The 21,618-nt window shown below is 37.5% G+C and overlaps 1 protein-coding gene across 5 annotated transcripts in view; it reads right to left on the bottom strand.

The window, feature by feature from the left end:
* Zfhx4 (zinc finger homeodomain 4) overlaps nt 1–21,618 on the bottom strand; it is a 197,644-nt gene that overhangs the window by 163,053 nt on the left and 12,973 nt on the right. For 2 of the 5 annotated variants that reach the window (XM_006530105.4, NM_001368671.1), the window contains exons 2-3: nt 8,510–11,139; nt 7,164–7,666 (exon numbers count right to left, since the gene is read on the bottom strand). In XM_006530105.4, the coding sequence (XP_006530168.1) occupies nt 7,164–7,666; nt 8,510–11,093 (3,087 nt within the window). In that variant the 5' untranslated portion in view covers nt 11,094–11,139. Of the gene's footprint in view, nt 1–7,163; nt 7,667–8,509; nt 11,140–14,365; nt 15,015–21,618 lie in introns of those variants that run through there. The other 3 variants (NM_030708.2, XM_006530106.3, XM_017319816.2) reach the window with 2 other exon arrangements.

Here is a 21,618-nt window from a genome sequence, read left to right as displayed (position 1 = left end):
CTCACAGCAGGATCTCACTGTGAGCCAGACTGGACTCATACCTTTCCTACCTCAGTATTGCAAGTCCTGACATTATGTGTCACCACAGCTCACAAGACATCAAATTTTAAATTAAATATTGTATAACCAAATGTACACAAGTATTGTTATGCATATGATATTGATATGTATACAAGTATTGATAGGCATAGCTGTTATCTGTGACATGATGATGTTCCTTTAGATAGAACTCTCACTGCACTGTAAATTCTTTTTATGTGTGTTTCCAGGACTCATATCATTTTTTCAACAACACAGAGAAGCATGCTTGTATTTCAAGAATAACTATGAATGTGTCAACCAATGAAATCTCTTTTTTGAATTAAACTTGTAAAAAAAATCTCATCTTAAGCTGATATGTAAATTGTTACTATGCAGTACAGTAGAGTATCCCAAGATACACAAATAGGATTATTGTGTATTTATGGACAATTCAAGATACTTGGACCATTCAGACTTTTTACTAAGTGTAGAGGAAAAAAAGCAGGGAAACTTGGCGTAGCCAGATTGAACTTGTAATTTTTATGAATGTCCCTGAGTCCAAAATTTATGTGCAATTGTGAAGAGTCGTATTTGAAAATACAATCTCAGAAAACCCTGTCTCTTCACAACACTTAGGAAGTCATCTTACTATCACCTTAATGGATAGACTCACCATGCAGTTATATCCAGAGCCTGATATATAATAAGTGTTCAATAAATGCTCCTCTGCTTATTAGAGACAGGAAGTAACATATCATCTAGGTCTTCTTCAAATAGTGATCCTGTGTCAGAATCAATCAATACATCTAGGTTACAGAGTCCATGTAAACATTTCCTGATGGTAAGGGATTGCTATGCCTCCTGGTTCACTCTTAATAAATCACATCCTCTCAGGATGAAAGCTCCCAACAGTGTGAGGAGAAATCATCTCTAGTGCTCGAGTGGTCTGAATAATTAATGCATCTCCATATCTGTGTGAATTCCCCCTTAGCATGGGCACAGACTCAAAGCAGACTTGCTAAAGCATCGGCAGTAGGACTTGGGAGGCCAGATGGTCTGGAAGCAGAACTGTGGCCATTACGCACATGCCAGCTCCTCCTTACTCCACCCCAGGCCAAGACCCTTTCAGCAGTGTGAGGCCTGCTGAACATATGACTGTGCTTGCACTTTTGTGTACCAGGTCTTTGAGTGCTTCAACAACTGCATGCCAGCTCCATGGGAAAGGGATAGATTAAGCCAAGGAAATTCTCATGAGAGTCCAGAATTATGTGATGACACTTGGTTCATTTTACCTAAAAGACATCAGGACAGGTCACATAGAAGCCATTTAATACTTCTGGATAAGTAAGCTAACATTCCAGGTTATACAGAATGAGCATAAAATACAAAAGTGTGTGATTCAAAAAATACAAGTAGACTTGTTCCTGAGACCGAGAGTGAACAGTATTGTCAACCTGTTGACTTAGTTTCTGAGGTGTGTTTGTATGGTGGCAGCAGCAGTGGCTGTGTGTGTATTCAGAAGCAGTAAATGGAAGAAACTCTAGGAAAGGGGATTTCTCTATGTGGTCCTGACTCTCAACTGATTGCCTGAGCACTGAACCATCTCCTGTCACCCTAACCGAAATTTTCCAGAGCAAGAAAATACATTAACAACAGCTCATTCTGAAAAAAGAAAAAAAAAAAAAGGCCTTTACAACTGCTGATGCTTCTGTTTCCCTTAATTAAACGAATGCTTACTTAGATTTGCTGAGGAAGTTAGCTAAGCTTGCAATATGGAGTGATTCGTGAGTAGAAGACTCAGGTGGGAAGCGTTGTGGCTCCGTAACACATATAGGGAGACAGAAACACAGTGTAAGGACAATCATACAGAAAACAAAGACAGGAGCCATCTGATGCCATATTTTCTTTAAAAAAAAAATCCTGCCTAGGTTTGATAACAGTTTCGCATTGTTATTTTATTTAACCTGACATGGATATAAGACTGGCTAAAATTAATCATCTCTGGGGATTAACATCTGTTTATATTTAATAACTTTGGGGTTATTTTTCTTGCCTTGGGGGTGAAAAAAAGATTCTCAACTCACAGGATGCTTTAGTACTTGCCACATGAGAACAGTCACAGAAGTCGACATATGTACTGAAGTGGCCTGGTTTGCACATGGCTACCGTTCAGGCAACATCATGCTAGAAGGCTGTATAGTCAGAAGGGCCAACCGATTACAGTGTGATCTGAACCCATGGTTTATTCGTCTTTTTAGTTACCTAGTTTCCTTTTATTTAATCTGTGTACTTATTAGTTCTAAATATTATGCAAGCATGGATTGTTCTACTGTAGAAATTACTTTTTCAACCTCTGCCTGTTGTATAATATGAGAATAGAATGGAATAATTTGAATTTTGATTACTTACCAAAAACTCCTACAACTATTATTAAATTTCACACGTTTTACCTTGAAATGAACATTAATATGAAACTAATACAAAAAAGTTCAAAATATTCAATCCTCAGTTTAATGTTTACTGAGGAAAAAGAATAACTTTTATCTCTGAAAACAGGTTTCTTCATCTAAATAAATGTCTAGAATAAGATTAAGAAAAACCTGCTTAGACTTCTCACAGCATCTCCATACTGCAATTTCCTTTTACACAATGACTTTTATGCAAATGTATACTACACCATCTCCTATGAGCTGTCACCATCACACAACGACACCGGTGACTAAAATGCTAAATGGCTTATTGGATTTTAAATTGCAAAGTTGGACTTGAGCATATAGTTATGAAAATACCAGTGGCTACCGATACCTTCAAATCATTCAGTATTTTCTACTAGTAAATACAGCAAAGAAGTAGGTAATGCCAATTATTCTGTGATTGGTCTATATCCTATGCACACATTCCTCAATGTGCATCCTTCATTGTCTTCTATGTCCATTCTCCCTTCCCCTTGAGTTTTAGTTCTTAACCTTTTTTTATATCACAAATAATGAGAAACATTGAAAACTGTGCCTTGGGTCAGTGTTACCCTATAAGTACCTAGGAATAAGCCTCGTGTGTGTGCCGTAGCTCATCACAGCAACAGGCTGGTGCTTCAGTGATTTTAGGTGTTGTGAAATCCAAATAGCAAAACAGCATTGAGAAACACAGCCTCCTTTGCCTTACTCTGAGCAGAGGCAAGGAAGAAAACTCCTCATATAGTTAAGCTTTTGACTTTGAACCAAGGGATTTGTGAACACTCATACATTCACAAGGAGGAAGAGGGCTGTCAGAGGGCATGGAGAGCTAAGCAGAGGCAAGCCCCACCCAGGGCAATAGTTAAGTCAATAGGGTGGCCAGAAAAGCCAGCTTCACAAAGAAAGAACATTCTCCAAGGTAATCTAGAATATTGCCCAATGTTTCTTCGATTGTCCCAACTCTCATGTAGAATGCTAAGTAGCTATCATTACAACTTTCCACTGGACTCGTCAGAAAATGTCAGGGTTCATTACAGAAGCAGAGCAAATTAGAATGCATTTTTAAGATGAAGGCTGAGAAAAAGTGAAGGAGGCCCTTCAGCCACTCCTCTGGTGCCTCATTAGTTTCTGACATCACACAAACATTTAGTTAGGACCCAGCATGTGAAAACCAAACTTTTAAGAGACTATAAAAGCATGAAATTTTAAAAATTATAGTTTAGCCTCGTAAATTGACTACCTTAAAACCACGGTTACATATTTACATATGTATGTCTATGGTTATTAACTTGCAGGACCAATTTTAACTGTCTGCACACTTAGCATTTATTAGCTTCACTTTAAATACGCATCCAGACATTAAAAGAGAAGATTAAAGATAATGAGATTTTTTTTTTCTTTTCTGTTTCCTTTTCCTTGACCAACTTTCTTTCATTGTTAACGTTTCTGGAGAAAAAAAAAATGTCAAGATAAGATTGTTTTAGAACTTCAGAAAACTCCACTGAAAAAAAAAATGAGGAAGATTTTTAAACAATGACAGAATTGGGTTTTAGAGAAAAAAAAATCCTAGGAAAATAACACTGCCAAAAGTGAACATAGTTCTGTTTTTTTTTTTTTTCCCTAGTCATCTTTAGAAATCAACATAATGGTATTTTTTCCAGTCATTGTTAGCAATAGACATAACATTTATTTATTTCCCATACGGCAAGACCATCAACACATTCTGCCTCTGGGTTCCTTGCCAAAATACCACAGCCCACAAGCCATCTACCTAAAGGAGATGTGTTGTTCTGATTATCTAAAAGAACTAACTTTTTACTACCTTGCATCTAATGATAAATATGTCTAAATCCTGCCAAATCCATTAAAACAACATCTGTAATACAGATTTTCATAAAATTGATCAGTTTAAAGGTAAGCAGCTCAAGAGACGATGCTTTTATGCTAACCTTTAACCTTTAACCTTTACCCTCCTTAAACCAAGTAAAAGGCACATAGTTCTTTTCAGCGATGCTTCTTCAGCTTGACAGCACAATGAGTAGAGTGTTTTATTCAAATTGAACTGACATGTCACCACATTTAGAACATTATGAATCAATATGTTGTCAATAATGAGCCAAGCTCTTTTCTTGCAGCTCTGTGTCTGTCTTACAAATGCAGCTTGCTACTTTCCTCTAGTGTCTAAATAATTCTCAATGTGCAATGGAGCAAATTAAATTCTTAATAAAAATAAATTTCATAGAGAAGATTATTGTCTAGTCATTAACTATGAGACTATTTTAAGTCTAATTTTAATATTTAAGCCACATGATAAACTATGATTTTTTTTTCAGGCCCGAGCCAATTTGTTAGGTTCTTATATAAAAGCAATTAATGTTACTTATGAGTCAATTTTATTTTGCTGAAACAAGCTGGCCAAGCTAGTCTCCTCATCACTGTGCTTGAAATACTCTATGTCTGAACCAAGTAAATTCTGAATTGAGTTTGGAATTATGTTTAATACACAACTACTCAGTTTTAGTTTTTCTATTCTAGAATTATTTAAAAATAGATGAATTGTCAAATAACAGGTTTCAGATTTCACTACTGAAGTATTTTTGGTGTTCTTTGAATTTTAGTGTAACTTTTCATAATAACTTTTGTGTGTTGTCAATATTAAATTATCAATATTAAATATTAACATTAAAGCACTGTATTAGGTATACTTGGCTAATTAAGGGATAAACAATCAAAGGGCACATTCTATGTTTTACAGGATCTTTAAGATAGGTATTCATCTTCTGCTTGTGGGATCTAATGTGCTTTGGCATTACAGCTGTCTTTACAATCAAGTGTTTATCATAATGGGTCTTTATCAATTTGAAGTCACTCTCCAACTGGACCTCTAAGGTCTCTAACATCCAGACGAACCCTGGAACTTTGAAAATGGCCCTGCAGGACTAAGGTGGACCACACATGCTTATAGAAAGAACTGCATGAATTTATACACACACGCACACACACACATACACACACCTATACGCATATGAAGAATTGTAAGACAGTTTTATTAAATAACCTATTCTAAGAAAATAAACAACCAACTAGGTTTCTGCCTGAAAATAATAAAGTAGAATATCTGTACATTTATATCCCTTATGCACAACATGTTAATTTAAAGTGTTAGAGGAACAGCATGAATATAAACATAGATCATGAATATTCTATATAGCTCCCAGGGTCAAAATCTATTATTTATATGCATTTAATGTTTGTTTTTTTTTCTCCTAGGTATTCTAAAACTTTTAATAGGTCAGATATCAACAGAAAAAAAAAAGTAGGCAATTGAACAGTTGTCAACTGTTGCTGCAAAACCCATGAATTATAATACAATTAATCCTTTATAGTGTTTTCAATAGCACTGAGGTAGAAGTATTCCATCTTACATTTGGGCCTGCACTCCCCCACAAACAGAGCAGCCCAAATCTAATGCTTTCATTATCGATCCACACAGTGCCAATACAGCAGGAACAAGGTTACAAATTCTCACATCAAGATTGTAGGCTTTTGTGCATAGTACATCTATCTAAAAGTTAAACGGGAACAACTGAAGTGCACAGCACAAGACCAATCTAAATAAATAATTCCTGAGCCTAACCCAAATGGCCACATCTGCTTTTGTAGTTGTGCTTGCAATTTTAAATATGACTAGAAAAGTTATAGGAACTATAATTGTTGGTTGACTCCTGATAGTATAGTTATCACTGATTTCTAGTATAAATCAATAGATAACACTTGCAAAATGGATTTTGTAATCATATTTAGAGCTTGTTACAATAACTAATGGTTTGTAATATTTTCTGAATTTTAATATCCTCTAGACAAAATAAGATTTTTTTTAGTAAGTAACCAAGTTATTCATCATAAAAATGAATGTGCTACACTTGTACAGGAACCAAGAGCATCAAGACAATCCAGTGAACTAACTACAAAAAATAAATTCATCAGACATTAGGGTTATTAGAAAATATCAAGACAAGTTGTGCAATTCATGTTGTTCATTACTTTCAAGTATGAATAATGTCTGCATAGTTTTTCTCAGTAAAGATAAAAGAGCACTTGTCATCTTAAGAGCATATTTATGTAGGCTACACCCTTTGGGGAGGAGAGAAAATATTACCAGTTGGGAAAACAATCATGCAAACGAACAACAAAGTTTTCTTGAAGAGACTTCTAACTGATGCTAAGCAAGAGTGTGTTTATTCTATGTCACCAAGAGTACACAGACACAAATGTTCTGTTTGGGTCATTCTTGTTTATTACCAAATAAATGATACATTTACAGTGTAGGTCATGCCTGTGTCCTCTGTTCCTTGCACCCTTTAACACTTAGTGGTATTTTGGTTTTGTTTTGTAAAAACAATAAATAAAACATAACCTTAAAGTACCATTTTCCTCATGACAATATCCAGAAAATATTTTTTGTTTTAGGAAGCTATGGAGCAATTTATGCCTCTGAGAGAGGTGGAAAAAGGGCAAGGAGCGAGTCCCCAGTTTCCACTGGCATGCATTTCATATACCTTTGTGAATGGCAATAGAAACTGTGCATCTTGATCCTTGCACCTGCCCTCTCCTCTACAGTCTCCAAACTCTGAAATGGTTAATGCCTTTCTCTACTCTGAGCCAATGAAAATGGATGGCATGGCTTACCTTGTAGAGTTTCAGGGCCGCCTCGTGCCTGTGATTGGTAGTATGCAGACGTAATTTATCCACACTGTTGGTGTAGTAGTCACAGGCGTTACACTTTAGGTGAACAGGGTTGCCAATGGCAATGCACTTCAGCCTCCACTCATTGCTTTTGCCCCCTTCCTTGATGTGGGCCACCAGCTGGTACTTCTGCATATGCTTATCAGTCTTGCAGTGGAGCTGGAAGTTGGCTTTGAGCTGTGTGTTGTAGTTGCAGAGCTTGCACTGGTAGATATCTCCAATTACAGCTCTCCATTCCTCTTCAGGGAGAGAGCGCTCGCTGTTCACATGCACACTTAGAGCCTCCAGGCTGTCAGAGGTGAATTTGTTGCAAACAGCACACTGGAATAGCTTCAGCGCCGGGTCACTGATATAAGGTGACAGCTCTCCTGCAGTAAGGAGGGACAGGTCATCACCCATTAGCTGACCACTGGCAAGCCGGATTTCAGGCGGCAGCTCATTATTTACTACAGGGGAAAAATTAAAAGGAAAAATAGAGACTAGAAAACACAGCACACATGAAAGAATGTTAAAGAAAAAAATGTCTTGACAAGGAATGTGCTTTCTCTAGAGCTTAAACTATAAAAAGCTGTAATAGGATTGGATCAGGGTCAATTACAATCTTCCCTTTCAACTTCTAAATTCCCTCATCAGATAGCTTTAATTACTCCTATTGGGCATGATGTCATCCTGAAATTTGTATTTTCCAGTACAAGAAAGTTGATGAATACTATAACAAAACAGTCACATGTTTGTGATTTAAGAGCCTAGATAGACTTACATAGACACTAATTGTTGTTTCTCAATTTGTCTTACAGCTTGATAGGATTTGCCTGGTTCTGCACTTGTTGCCTATAATATACTCCCAAATACCTGGATAAGGTAATGGGATTGTTGTAGGATTAATTATGAGCAATTACAGCCATTCAAATAGTTTTCGAAAATATGTAAATAATATCATGATGGTTTGTATTTGACGTCTTGGGGAGTAATCACCGAGAGTAAACCTGCAAATTCTGGCAAATGCATGGCTACTGAGGGTAAACAAGGTATGTAAATGAGCATTTTTAATGGACCTATCAAACGTGGGCAAACCTTGTTAACTTCTTATATGCTGTCACTAATTTCTCACCTCTTCACTCTCTAGATTTAACTTAGCTTTAAAGCAATGTGCCTGTTTGCAGTTTGCCTACGCAGTTTAAGAGAAAGCCCTTTCTGGCGAACAGTCCCAGTTTGTCAGTGCCCTCCTACAAGAGATCAAAGTGGAAAATATTCAAAACGGACAATAGTGCAGAACAGAAAGTACTAACCAAGTCCTGGTGCCAGAGCCGCTGCTGTGGCGGAGTCGAACTGGAAAGGGTTAAGCAGGAGCTGAGTCTCGGCAGGATTTTCCAGCTTCATCCCTGTCAGGCCGATGTTCTGAGCCAGGTAGTACTGGTAGAGCTCGGCCTCGGCCGGGGCGAGGCCCAGGTGCAGATTGTGCTGAATCTGTTTCATGTTCTGCTGCAGAAGCATCATGTTGTGCATGTGCTTCTCACTGGTCATGTGAATCCGGAGGTTCCTCGCCACGTTGGTCTCATAGTCACAGACTTCACACCGCCAGGTGGGTTTCTGTTTGGGTTTGGATGGGGAGGGTGTTCCACAGCCACTGAGGCTAGTGTTAGGGGTTGGAGCAGAGTGGCCAAACACCTGCTCGCCATTGCCATTTTGAAGATTCTGAACATTGTTCAGGTGCTTGTCTGACTGCATATGAATACTGAGGTTGCCTTTGGTAGTGGTAGAGTAGTTACAAACCTCACAACGGAAGGGTTTATAGCCACACGTGTAACTCTCTCCCCGGGCAAGCCTGGGATGAGGTTGTCCAGTCTTACAATAAACACAAGAGCCACCTGGCTCCGGGTGCTTCTCCTTCATATGGGCCTCCAGAGTCTGCTGATATTTGTAGTGCCAGTTACATTTGGGACATTTCAGGGTTTTACATGAGTTCCTTGAGTGCATCATAGTCATGTGACCACCAAGAGACCTTGAAGACCCCAAAACCGTGTCACATTTTGGACACTCAATGCCATTGCCTGGGGAGCCATCTCCTCCAGGACCTGGTGTACCAGGTGTGCTCGGGGTGAAGCCATGCTGGTGTGTTGTTGAACTGTCCTCGTCTCCATGGGTCGTTTCACTAGGAGCTGCTGTGGTGCCATCTCTACTGATACTTCCGTCTGCAAAGTCCTTGCCACCAATGCTATAGCTATTAGTAACGTTGCCATTGCTTCTTCCAGCAGCGGCGGCCTGTTTTTTCTTCTCAGTGTCTTCAGCAATAGTCCCCGAGGAGGACGAGGTACCTTTTTCAATAAATTTTAGCACACTGGATGATAAAGGAGAAATGCTTTGGTTTAAGAGAGGGAAATCTTTATTACCAATACTATCTGTGAGTTCACCTAATACTTCCTCGTCATCGAGTTCATTGGAATATGCATCCTCTTCATCCTCATCTCCCGGCTCAGTGGGTTCACTTTTGACAGGGCACCCCACATTCGGGTGTAAGATGGTACTTTCTTTTGGCCTTTCACAGTTGTTCTCTTGGTCTTTGCTCTCTGACATCTTGCTAGACTCAGATGATAAGTGGCTGAGGGAGACGGAGGTAATTGGGGTGTTCACTACTAAACTAGACAGCCCCCCCAGGTTCACTTCAGCCTTTGGCATGTGGGTGATCCCCAGCGGCTGTTCTGCTGAGCTGGAAGGGCTTGCACTTCCCTTCAAGAAGGCAAAGCCAGCCTGCAAAGAGTCACCGTTTTCAACATGAAAAGCGCTCCATAAACCGCGGAAGGTTGGATCAGGTCCTATGAGGTTTGTAGTAGAAAAATTGGGATAAACAGAAGTGGATTTTTTTGGTTCCAGAAAGCTTATAAGAGGTTCTTTGTCTTTGCCAATCCCCTGTATTATGGCGGAGACGCATTTATTACTGAGGAGCCTCTGCTCCTCATCATTGAGAGTCATCCGATGATCATGTACAGCATGGGTTACAAATGACCTGATATAGCCAAAAGACAATTTGCACAAGAAACACATTAAGACAGGTTTCCTCTTCCCATCACTAACACAACCATCGAATTTGGACAAGTCCACATTGTTAGGGACATCTTTGGACACACAGGAGTTTTTGGCTGAGCCATCACTGGTTAGATAGTCTTTCTCTCTCTTGTGTCGGAGATCATAGACACGGAAACTGTGCAACACAGGACCAACTCCTGCTAATGCTGAGGTATTTGGGAAAGCCGGATCGGCTGTAAATGGTTTCCCGAGGGATGAAGCAATATGAAAAGTGTTGATGATCTGTGGGTAGAATGACACAGGGGCCGTAGAAGACTGATCACTCTTCTCTCCAGCAGATGCCAGGGAGTCCAGAAACATTGCTGTTGAAAAGAGTTTGCTGTTTGCCCCAGTCTGTGCATTCTGTCCACTTTCTTTGGAGTCCTCAATTATATACGCTGATCCATCAGGCTGGTAAACTATCTCCCCTGTTAAGTTTTCCACATCACTGTCCTCTAACTCGCTGGTCTCACTCTCGTCATCCTTCAGGACAGGAAGGCGGGCATTAGGGCAGTGGTGTTCCATATATTTCTGTAAACTGGGAAAAGAAGTGGCACATTCGTTGCAGGGTATTTCCTTTGCTGAGGTGACCTGAGTGGCAGCTGCATTCTCAATGCTGAAACCCAGCAAGACTTCACTTTTGCGCTCATCCGTTTTCAGGTTGTCATGTGAGGAGCTGTTTTCCCTGTCAGGCTCTATCCCTGCAACTTTCTCTGGCACCTCATTATCAAGTTGTGTCATTCCACATAGCTTTGATGTGCTCTGCCCATTTTCCTGCCTTGAGATAGGAGGAGAGTCACAGGTTTCCATGGCAATTGCTACATGGGGATCTCATTTCATCCAGCCTGTCAGGGACCTGGATAAAAAATAAGGTGAGAGAAGCCATTTTTATTAAATAATGACACAGCTCACTAATAGCCCATCACTAATTCACAGCTCCTGTAAACTTGACTATCTAAAAAGTTGAGGGGAAAAATGTAAAGCCATCACACCTATCTATTTCAGGCAGACTTTATGTAAATGTAACAAACTAATGTAGATAGCTCTCACAGGCATTCTTACTAAAATTGCTTAGATGTTTTTGAAACCACTCTGAGTATAGACATGAAACCCAAATTTGTCACAGAAATCCTGGTATTTTTTCATTGTGTTTTTGAAAAAGATATGCACCAGATATAAAGGCCTTTAAATCCAGACTATTCTAGTAAAATGTAAAGAACTTTCATATGAAACAATAATAATAGATATACAGTACAAATGATCATTGTTGTTTGGGTTTTTTGTTTGTTTGTTTGTTTTTTATGTTCCTTTTCTCTATTAGCAGTAACCAGAGAGGGGAGGTGGGCATGAGAGAGAAACCAACAAATAAAAGAATCTTAATATGAGAAATACTGAAGTCCCAGGTTGGGCAGGCCTGACACTTCTCTGGTTCATTTAGACAATAAATCAGTTTATTCCAAATCTTCCCTGTGCAAAGGGTCTCAGCAGGTACCTGGCTGGCCCTGACTAAGCACCAATCACTATTCTTCCCCACACTTCAGGCACCTAAATGGGCAACAGAACATATATTAATATTTACTGCGGCCAGTCCATCATCCTAGGGGACAGCCACGTTCTCTCATTTTGTTTTTAACTGCAATGTGTAATGAATACCATTTCAAATACCGTTTGATGTTATCAGTCCTGGTGAGCTGTCTCCTTAGTGCCTCACCAACATTTCCCCTGGCTTAGTGAATCTTACACAAGCACTCTAGATGAAAATCCTTCAATATTTTTAAAACTTAGGTCATATACTTCTTTTGTTTCAGAAAAGAGTCACCCAATCAAACCCTGACCTATTTCTAATGTAAAGGTAAAACACCAAGAGAAAGTTAAACATATACAAATTAAATGTGTGTTTTTCTATGTGTGTGTGCATTCACGGCATGTGGGTGTGCTCATATACAAACTCCAGACTCTATTAGTGAAGTCTGATTTCAGCTGAGCCTCTCTGAGACCCTGCAGCGCAGATCCCTGTACACAACAGATGAGTGATGTGAAACTTTGGTGTTCATTTTCAACCTATGACATAAACACTGTCTTGTTTTTATGAAACAGGTAAGCAAACTTCTCTCAAATCTTAGAATTGAAGAGACCCATAACTTCAAGGCTGACAGACCCTTATTTTAAAAGAATCCATGTTTTTACATATTGTGACAGTTTCAGAAAAAAAGAAAAAGAAAACTGGGTATTCTACATTACATTGCAAATTACAGCTGTTATAGATATTCTGAATCTTTGCCCTGACAATTCTCCCACCCCTGCATGCTGATACAGCATTCACAGTATCTAAGAGCTATGAAGAAAAGAAAAGGTTGGCTTCACCAATATTATGGTGTATCTTAGTAACCTTAACTTAGTAATCTTAACTTTTAAGAAGTTTGTTTAAAAAGTAGATGTCATTGAAGATCACAGGCATGCTAAATATTAAGACCATGTCAGTAATGCTCTTACTGTAACAAAATATAGTTTTGTTTACCAAATCAGATAGGAAATGATCGATTTATAACATACAAAGAGATCATCATAGATTATTGACAAAATCAAAATTCGTTTTGGTATCAGAAACAGTTAAAATGACACTCTAATTGCCAATGGGGCAAACAACACCAAGCTTAGTGTATAATTTTAATCACACATGAGCTGAAGGTTAATTATCTTCATGGAATGCATGGGGGTTTTTAAATCTCTGAAATAATTTGATCACAATAATCATAAAAAGCTAATAATTTTCTAATTAGTCCACAAACAATGTTTACTTTTGCATGTGCTGATTCCGTGTAATGTATACAGTTGAAAGGCAGACAAAAGGCCTAAAATACAATACATTGCTAAACTGACCTGAAATACACGTGGAAGGGAGGCAGAGAGAGACTAGATATTTGGGATGAAAACAATGACACTATTTAATTAATAGATTAAACAGGAAGTTCTAGAAACCTGGATCATACTTTCTGTCAATGATCAATGATCAGACTCAGTTTATACATATATCTAATGTGAGACTGATGGTCTGTACTACAGAGAGTAAGACAATCTACTAAGCATACATCAGCCTTATAAATTTCTGAGCTATAATAATAATGCTATCTATTATATTAATAATAAAATTATCATTACTATCACTTTAATTTTTATCCTTACCATAGTTTTTACCTCACAATAAAGCATATGCTAGGATTATTATATAGGTTCTGAATGTACTACCTCACAGAAGTTATATGGAAGGTACAGTCTAACACCGGGACTTGATGACACATGAGCTCTACAATATTTCTATAGTATTTACTATCTCTAAAGTATTTCATTTCAGTATTACTCTACATAGCATAGATCCTATTATTTTCATTTTACAATAAAAGAGGCAAAAATATGGAAACTATGTTAAAGGAATTCATATCAGAAATTTGTACAAAACTTTTCTCGAATTTTACTTAAAAGTGCCTACCAATTTTATCTCAATAAGAGACACATTCATCAGAAACCAGGTCAAACACCTAAGCCTTCTATACAATTACAATTACATTTCACTCTAAAACCACCAACAAGAAAACTGTCTAAAATGGCATAGATAGCAACACATTACCTGATTTTAATATTTTTATGTAGCTATTGACTTTAACCATAGCAATGTTTGGCAGCATATTCTGATGGAGCCCTTTCTTCTGTGTGGTTAAAAAGATACTTAAATTAGTATTTTCCATGGCACTAAAATATGATGCCAAGTGATTCACTCTCATCATTGCCAAGTGAAGCTTTTTTTTTTTTTTACTGATAGATCTCCATGTAGAAAGCTTGTACTAGCTTTGTAAAAACCCCAGTATGAAGACTAACTTCAACCACAGAACCATTTCCAAATGAATTTATAACACATTGATTCACTCTAAAATTTGTTTCACCACCAAAGCTGGCTTCTATTTAATCATAACCAATTTCGAGTGTCTACTGGCAAATATCCCATTTTAAAAAATTTAAAAAGTCTTCAGGAAATTCCTTAGAGATACCTGTTCTAACTTTTATGCTAAATTCAGAGCAATACATACCTGCTGGTCTGCTTAGAGTATGTATACAAATTTTTTGCTATCCGCTATTCTCAGGAATTTGTAAGATCAGTGACTTTGATCCTGTCAAATCGCTTTTCAGAAGCAGCAGAAAATATGCAGAAAAGCCCCCCACCTCCCTTGCTTGGCTTCAGCTTTGCTTTCCTCTGTAGTCACTGCTGCCTAAACTCTGCTCTGTCTGCTAAACGGCAAAACCCACCTAAGAGGAGCCCTTCTAATAAAGGGGAGTGTTTCTGCAGGAAAATGCCTTTGTAGTCAGCACTCAGAGGTCCCATTAGAACCCAAAATCAGAGGCCAGTTTTGCCTCTGCTTTTTAATTGAGGCTGCCCAGCCCTCTTCTATGGTCCAGTGAGACAGTGTTTGTGAAATGATTAAAAAGAACGCGATCTGATCAAGAGGCCAGAATAATGGGGAAAGAATGCTAGGTTGGCCACTCTGCTAAGTGCTGGGAAAGAAGACCAGGGCACTCCCTCCTCCATTGTTTTTATTCTCCTCTGCCCTCTGCTCTCTGCTAAAACTCTGGGTCTTTATTTACTCGATCTGAAATAAGTTAAAAGTTGTCTGTTTATAAGTGAATTTGGTAAAAACTTTACAAAAATAAAAAAAGAAAGAAAGGAAAGAGAAAGAAAGAGAAAAGAAAAGGGAAAAAGAAAAGAAAGAAAGAAAATAAATAAAAATTCTTGAATTATATCAAGTTTCCAAAAGGTCATCACTGTCTCTGCTGTGGCCTTTTCCCCATTCCAAATCCTCTATCAATATGTCATAGTGAGTTAGGCAAAGACAAAAGAGAGGCGCAGTGTGAAAACGGCACATATATCTAATCCTGACAAAGCAGTGAATAGGCCTTCACAAGTGTAATTATACTTGTTTATTTGTTGCCACGTACAGAGAACTGATGAAAAAATCCATCAAAGTGGTATTATGCAGACACCAAGAGCTTCTTTTCTTTGCTTGCTAATGCCACATTGAGGCTTAAATTCCTTATTGTTGAATTCAGAAGAAAGAAAAAAGATTTTTGGCCGGATTTTTTTTTTTTCATCAGTTGCTGACAGATCTTTTGTGTGCTGGGCTGTATTAGTTCACACTGCTACCTCATTTTTATCCATGCTGGAATTCATAATTACAAACTACTGTATTGGAACTTAAACAGGGTGTGGCTCACTGACCACAGGAAGGAGGTAGTCCTTTGCTCATAGCCTCATTTTGATATATCAAGACACAGGTGACATACCAGGATGGGAGCCCCAATTCTATCTGAAGACACATTTGACCTCAAGCCTTGAAAAAGCTTCCCTTCAAGGGAATTTACTACAACTTGTTTATTTTAATCAGGCATATAGTATCTCATAGAAAAAAATTGTATAATTTTCAGTATTAAAAATGTTAGCAATGAGGACGATAAAAGATTGAAAATACTAAGTAAAAAAGGTTTCAAACCCAACTATTAAGGGCCATTATGTTCCAGCAGACACTAAATCAAGGAACTTAACAAAAGCATATTTTTAGAGGTGGGGTGGGGAATTCAAGTTAGCTTTTATTTTTCCTTCCAGGACAGAAATATATCAAAGTAAAGGCAATATCCATAGTTAATGTTTGTGAGCTTTACAATTTAAAACAGAAAAGCTGTAATTTTTCTTTGCTGGCAATCTGGAAACACTCTGGAGTTAATTACAGCTGATTCAGAGTGAACCACACAAACAAAGACCAGTCTATGTCCAGACAATTATACTGCATTAACCAGCTTAGAGCTTCCTGCTGATGTTCCAGGGCTCTTCTGTTACACCCTTCTACCTTCCCAGCACGAGAGAGAATGCTTCTGCAAGAAGGAATTAATGAAGCGAACTGCAAAAGAATGTGTGACGACCTCTCCTGACACGGCAAAAACTTTCCACCCATGTCATGACAAAGGGGAGAAGGTAATTAAGTTTGAATAGAAGGATGTAACCAAATATATTCAGCATTTAGAACAAGCACATTTTTACGAAGGGAAAGTTTAGAAAGGCAAGTATGTCTATGTGAGTCAACTAAGTATTTTCCCCTTGACTCCCTCTCATTTTTCTCATTAGAATCTCAGTTAGCGATTCAAGGCAGATTGGTTTCCCTCTCTATAAATAGTACTCTGTGTTTGAAGCATCATCTTCTCCATCTTTGATTTTTTTCCTTCCCGTCTTTCTTAGTCTCCTTTCTCCTTCACTCTTAGATCACTAAATCCACATGGAAGTTATATGATAATTACATAGCATTAGACATATGTGCTGTGGAGCAAAAGAGGAGAGGCATACTTCCCCACTAAGTCCAATAGTTCTTAATTAGATTACTTGTGAGAAATGGAAATTTTACTCAGTTTTCTTTACAACTTTAATCAAACTCCAGCTACTTTGCTTACAGAGGAATCAATAGTCTCTCTTTAACCAAATTATGCTATTATATGACTCATTTTATTTGTTTGCTTCAGGAAAATTTCATAATCCGTAGGCAAGATGGATCCAACACTAGCTACCTCTGGAAACAAACTTGGGTAATTTCTACCAATTGAGCTGATTTCTAATTTTCTTATTCATTCTAATTGAAAATGAATAGTTTGCACTGGTGTGAGGCAAGGACAAAGACTGCAGTTATGTTCTGTGCCTTTTTCTGGTTTTCTCGTTGATACTGCTTTGTTACTATTCCAACTGACACTCAGTCTTTGAGTGATTGCTTCATCACGGGGTAAGTATTACAGCTAAAATATTACTAGAAAGCTGTTGTTTGCCAACACTCAAACTACACTTTTTTCATCATCTAAAGAGAATAAAAGTATCAAATGATGGCAATGACCCAATTATACTTATGTGTCCATCACCTTCCTCTTTTCTTCTTGTCAAAAGTAAGGCTAGCCTCAAATGATCTTCTGGATATCTCTTCCCCAAATAATATGTAAGTCTAAAACTCAGTGGGGGCATGCATTAAAATATATTCAAATATATTCCCTGGAAGGTCTTCAAGATTTTGTAAATCACTTTAAAGTTCAAGGCATCATAATGGAAGAACCAATTAGTCTTCCTTCTCCAGTCCCTTCTGGATGCTCCTATCATATTTGAAAGTTCAAGTGCATAACACTTAAGTATGAAGCTATAACATGTAATCCTTTCAGCTTCCTTGGGGGAAACATGGACTCTTCAATCATGTCTTGGAAATGTAAAAATCAAAGTTGCCGTGTCTTTCCTGCACCTATACTGTCCATCTTTAAAATGTGATTGAATAACAACTCTCATTTAAACTATCTGAATATCTAGATGGTATCAATGCTAATAATTACGAGAATATTTAAAATTAATCCTAATTGACACATGTAATGTATGTTTGAATACAAAACATTTGGTGTCAAGAGGTTTACTGCCTTAGCAACAACCATCACACACATTATCACACATGGTAAGATTACAATATGTTCTAATGCATGCCTGTGATTCTCTTCCTTTCACAAGTGTAATCACAAACACAGTGTGGTAAGAATATGTTCCAAGGCAAGGTCACAACCTTCTTTATCCAGTCACATAAAAAATAAAAATCGAGGTACTAACAACTGAGTATTTAAAGGGTAAAATAATTTTATGACTATTTATGTTCCACTGTTCCCTTCAACATAACAATAAATACATTAGTGTTAAATATATAGGAAAGTCATTTCTTGTAGGCTACACCTACTATAATTACCTTTATAAAACTAATCACAAGTCAAGTATTCCAGCAACCATTCCTATTCCCTGAGCTATGACTTTAATGTTTTTACATGATTTCACATAGTTTGAACAAAGAAAATTACATGTGTAATTTTTAAAATCCCTACAAAGTGGCTCTATATACTATTCTTAGAGTCTACCAAATGTATCTGTTTTTATATGCTATGTAAATATTTTAAATTACTTTATATTTAAAAAAACACACATTCAGACTAACATAATAGGAAACATAAGTGGAATGCCAAGTGTTCTTCCGGATGAAAACTTGGCAAATTTATGTTTGATCACTAAGAATAGTAGGTTACTTTATTTCTATTATGAAGACTCTTTTGTCTGTGATCTCAATCGCTTTCTCCATCTCTCCCTGTTTCTTTCCCCTAAAAGTTAATTTGACTGATGCCCATCAGTGAAGTGAGCAATTCAGTAATTAACTTTTGTGTTTTAAATCTATGAAATTTAATTAGATTTCATTATAAACAAACAAATGTCAACCATAATTATAAGCTCCTTCGTTTACCCACATATTATCCCCTTTCAAACAAACTTGATGTCAGACAAATTAAAATCAAGCAACCAGTAATTTTGAGTTGAATTTTACATGATCTGCTGGTAACCTGATTACTTTAACTTCAATATCATTACAGAAAAAGTATTTCAGGAAAAATAATTACAAGAATTCCAACAGGAGACAGGCTTAATGATATTGATTCAAAAGATGCATGTTCCCAGGATCATGTTGAAGAAATAATGTTATCTCAAATCTACAGTTTCTATTAAAATAAAATTGTTCTGCTTAAAAAGAAGCAATTTAAGATTAGTGTCCAAAGAACTAGAGATATAAAACTAACTGAATACTTTTCTGGCCCCAATTATTTTATACTTTTAGTAGAAAAGTATTAGCATGGCACAACTACAAGACATAAGGTTTGCAGGTTTATTTAGTGACTGGTGTATCTATTAGGGCTAAGGACAAGTGAAGCTGTCAGGACATAATGAAGGTAAATGATTAGTTAGCACCAAGGCTGAACTCTTCTTCAATGCAATAAGAGTTAATTAAAGTTTACCATTAAACATCAACCAAAGCAGAATGTTGATCAGGTTTCAGCATTAAGTGCAAACAGACAATAGTTGGTAGCAATTAGTGAGGCTATCAAATGACATGCAATGATAATTATACATTTAAAACAGCTAAAGAGCTAGGAGAGAAAGTAATCAGCCTTTGTGAAGACAAATAGTCAGAGGGCAGGAAACAGGTATCCGATTTTCTCACTTTAGCACTGTAAATCAATAGAATGAAACAAGAAGGGGTTGTCTAGATACATTAACTGAAAGAGAACAGCTAGGTGGATCCAAAATGGAATAAACCTGCTAATATTGGCCTATCAAGGATAAGAACTCAGGTACGGAAAGAAAATCTGTTACTTTTCAGTTAATGTTTCAGAATGAAGTCTGTGTAAAGAGAGTTTAGCATCTTGGTTTTACGTAAATTCAGCAAGGTAACAAGTATGGCATTGCCATAATTGTTATTGAAATTAAGTACTAAAGTCCACTGTAATGTGAAAAGCATTTCAAACCTGAATGTTACCTCTGTAGATGCAAATACTGTTTCTCTATGTAGGTTTTACATAGAAGCAAAAATTGAAACTTTTTTAATGCAGCTAAATTTAATGTCCAGATGTTGGGCATATATATTCATGTTCAGTATATGTACACATGTTTAGCATATGACAAGAAAATTTTACAATTAATACTATCTCAAACCTGTAGCTTCAGTTTGGCTTAAATCATTAATCCCCCACATGACATATACCTTGGAAATTCCATAGTTTCCCAGCTGCAGTCTAAAATGCATATTGAGAACTGTGTCCATTCTTACATTTCCTCCCCCATTTCACCAACTCGTTCTGTTATCCTCAGGATTTGTACATAGTGTTGTCTAATCCAAATCTTTCCCTGGAGCTAAATCCAAGCCATTGCTGGCTCCCAGTACAAAAATGTGTCTCTGCAAAGCCCTTTTGTTCCTTCTGTGCTCGTACACTCATTGGTCTTGACATCTTCACTCCAGTCATGACAAACAAGCTGATGCCTCTGATGTGACTGCACAGCTTTATCTACAGATACATCATTAACTCTCATCACCATCCTTAATATGGCTCTTCTAGGTTCCTGCAATGTATTGTGAAAGCTTGGAGAAAGAATTTGTGTGTGTGTGTGTGTGTGTGTGTGTGTGTGTGTGTAAATATGTGCTCCGTGTGTAATAAGAAACCAACTCCATTCAAAGAGAAAAGAGAAGTGAGTGTGAACTGGATTTGAAGTAGGGAAACTCTAGAGTAAACTGTAAGTCACCACTAAATCTCTGGCTACTGCACACGAGACAGGTCTTTTAAATGTATTTCCTGCACTCTCAACATGAGCATCTGAGTAGAGCATCATTTATGAAGTAATAGAAATGAAGCTCCTCAAATAAGTATGGCTAACCAGTGGGTGGGAAGCCTTGTTCTTCAGCCCTACTCCACGCTGATCCTAGTTTACTCTTACTCTCTTCCTGGTATGAATTCTCTGTTTACTTCAGTAGAGGGAAGGACTATCAAAGCCAGTTTTATTATGACATTGTCATATTTTATTAGAATTTTTAATCATTTTTTCCAATTATTATTCAATGTGAAACTCTTTAGGCTAATTGAATGTCAAACCTTTGATTTAGCATAACCACTTCTACCCCTCAAACTACAGACTGAGTAAGATCCAGGTGCAAGTTCTTGATGCATACACTCTAAGTCCATACAGTAGGTTCTTCTTCTAACTTCTTTTCTCAAATCCTCTGAGAACACACCGCCAATCTTATGCAATGCTGCCCTAACAGATCATAAGAAAGTCGGTTGGACTTTGAGGTAAAGTGGGGATCTCTCTTGGACCATGCAAGGAACTCTTATTCTTGTTCTTATTGGCATTTGCCCCCTGCTTAGAACAAGAACAAAGCCAAATGCTCATGTGAACTTTATGAATAAGTTAGAAGTGAGCCACTTTAAGTGCTATCCATGATTTCTTTGTTGACAGTGAATACTTGAACATTTTTCTGTGACAAAACCACTTCTAGAAAATTAGAATGATTCCTAAAGAAATTACTCCTTGCTTCTTTTAAAGAAGGAAATGTCCCACTCCACTTTTCTTGCAAATGTTTACCTTTTAGACTATTTGGGTCCTATCTCTACTTGACTGGCTTTATAAACCCATCCCAGTTCAATAAGAGCTATCAAAAGACATAAGACTGGGATCCCTTCAAACCAATGTTTTGTAGTGTGCAGATCAAACCATCTAACCAACAAGCCAACCAAGCATTTTAAACTAGAAAACACAAACAGACACAGAGAGAGAGAGGGGGGGGGGGCAAATGATTCTCATATTCAGAGCACAGAAGTTTTAGACAGAAGAGTGCTAAACCCCTCAATGTGAAAACTCATGGCAGGGCTCACATTCTTATGCCCCCCCCCCCACACACACACCCTGGATCAC

This window comes from Mus musculus, chromosome 3 (genome assembly GCF_000001635.26).
Source record: "Mus musculus strain C57BL/6J chromosome 3, GRCm38.p6 C57BL/6J".
Classification (NCBI taxonomy): domain Eukaryota; kingdom Metazoa; phylum Chordata; class Mammalia; order Rodentia; family Muridae; genus Mus; species Mus musculus.
This window is presented reverse-complemented; position numbering and strand designations above follow the sequence as displayed.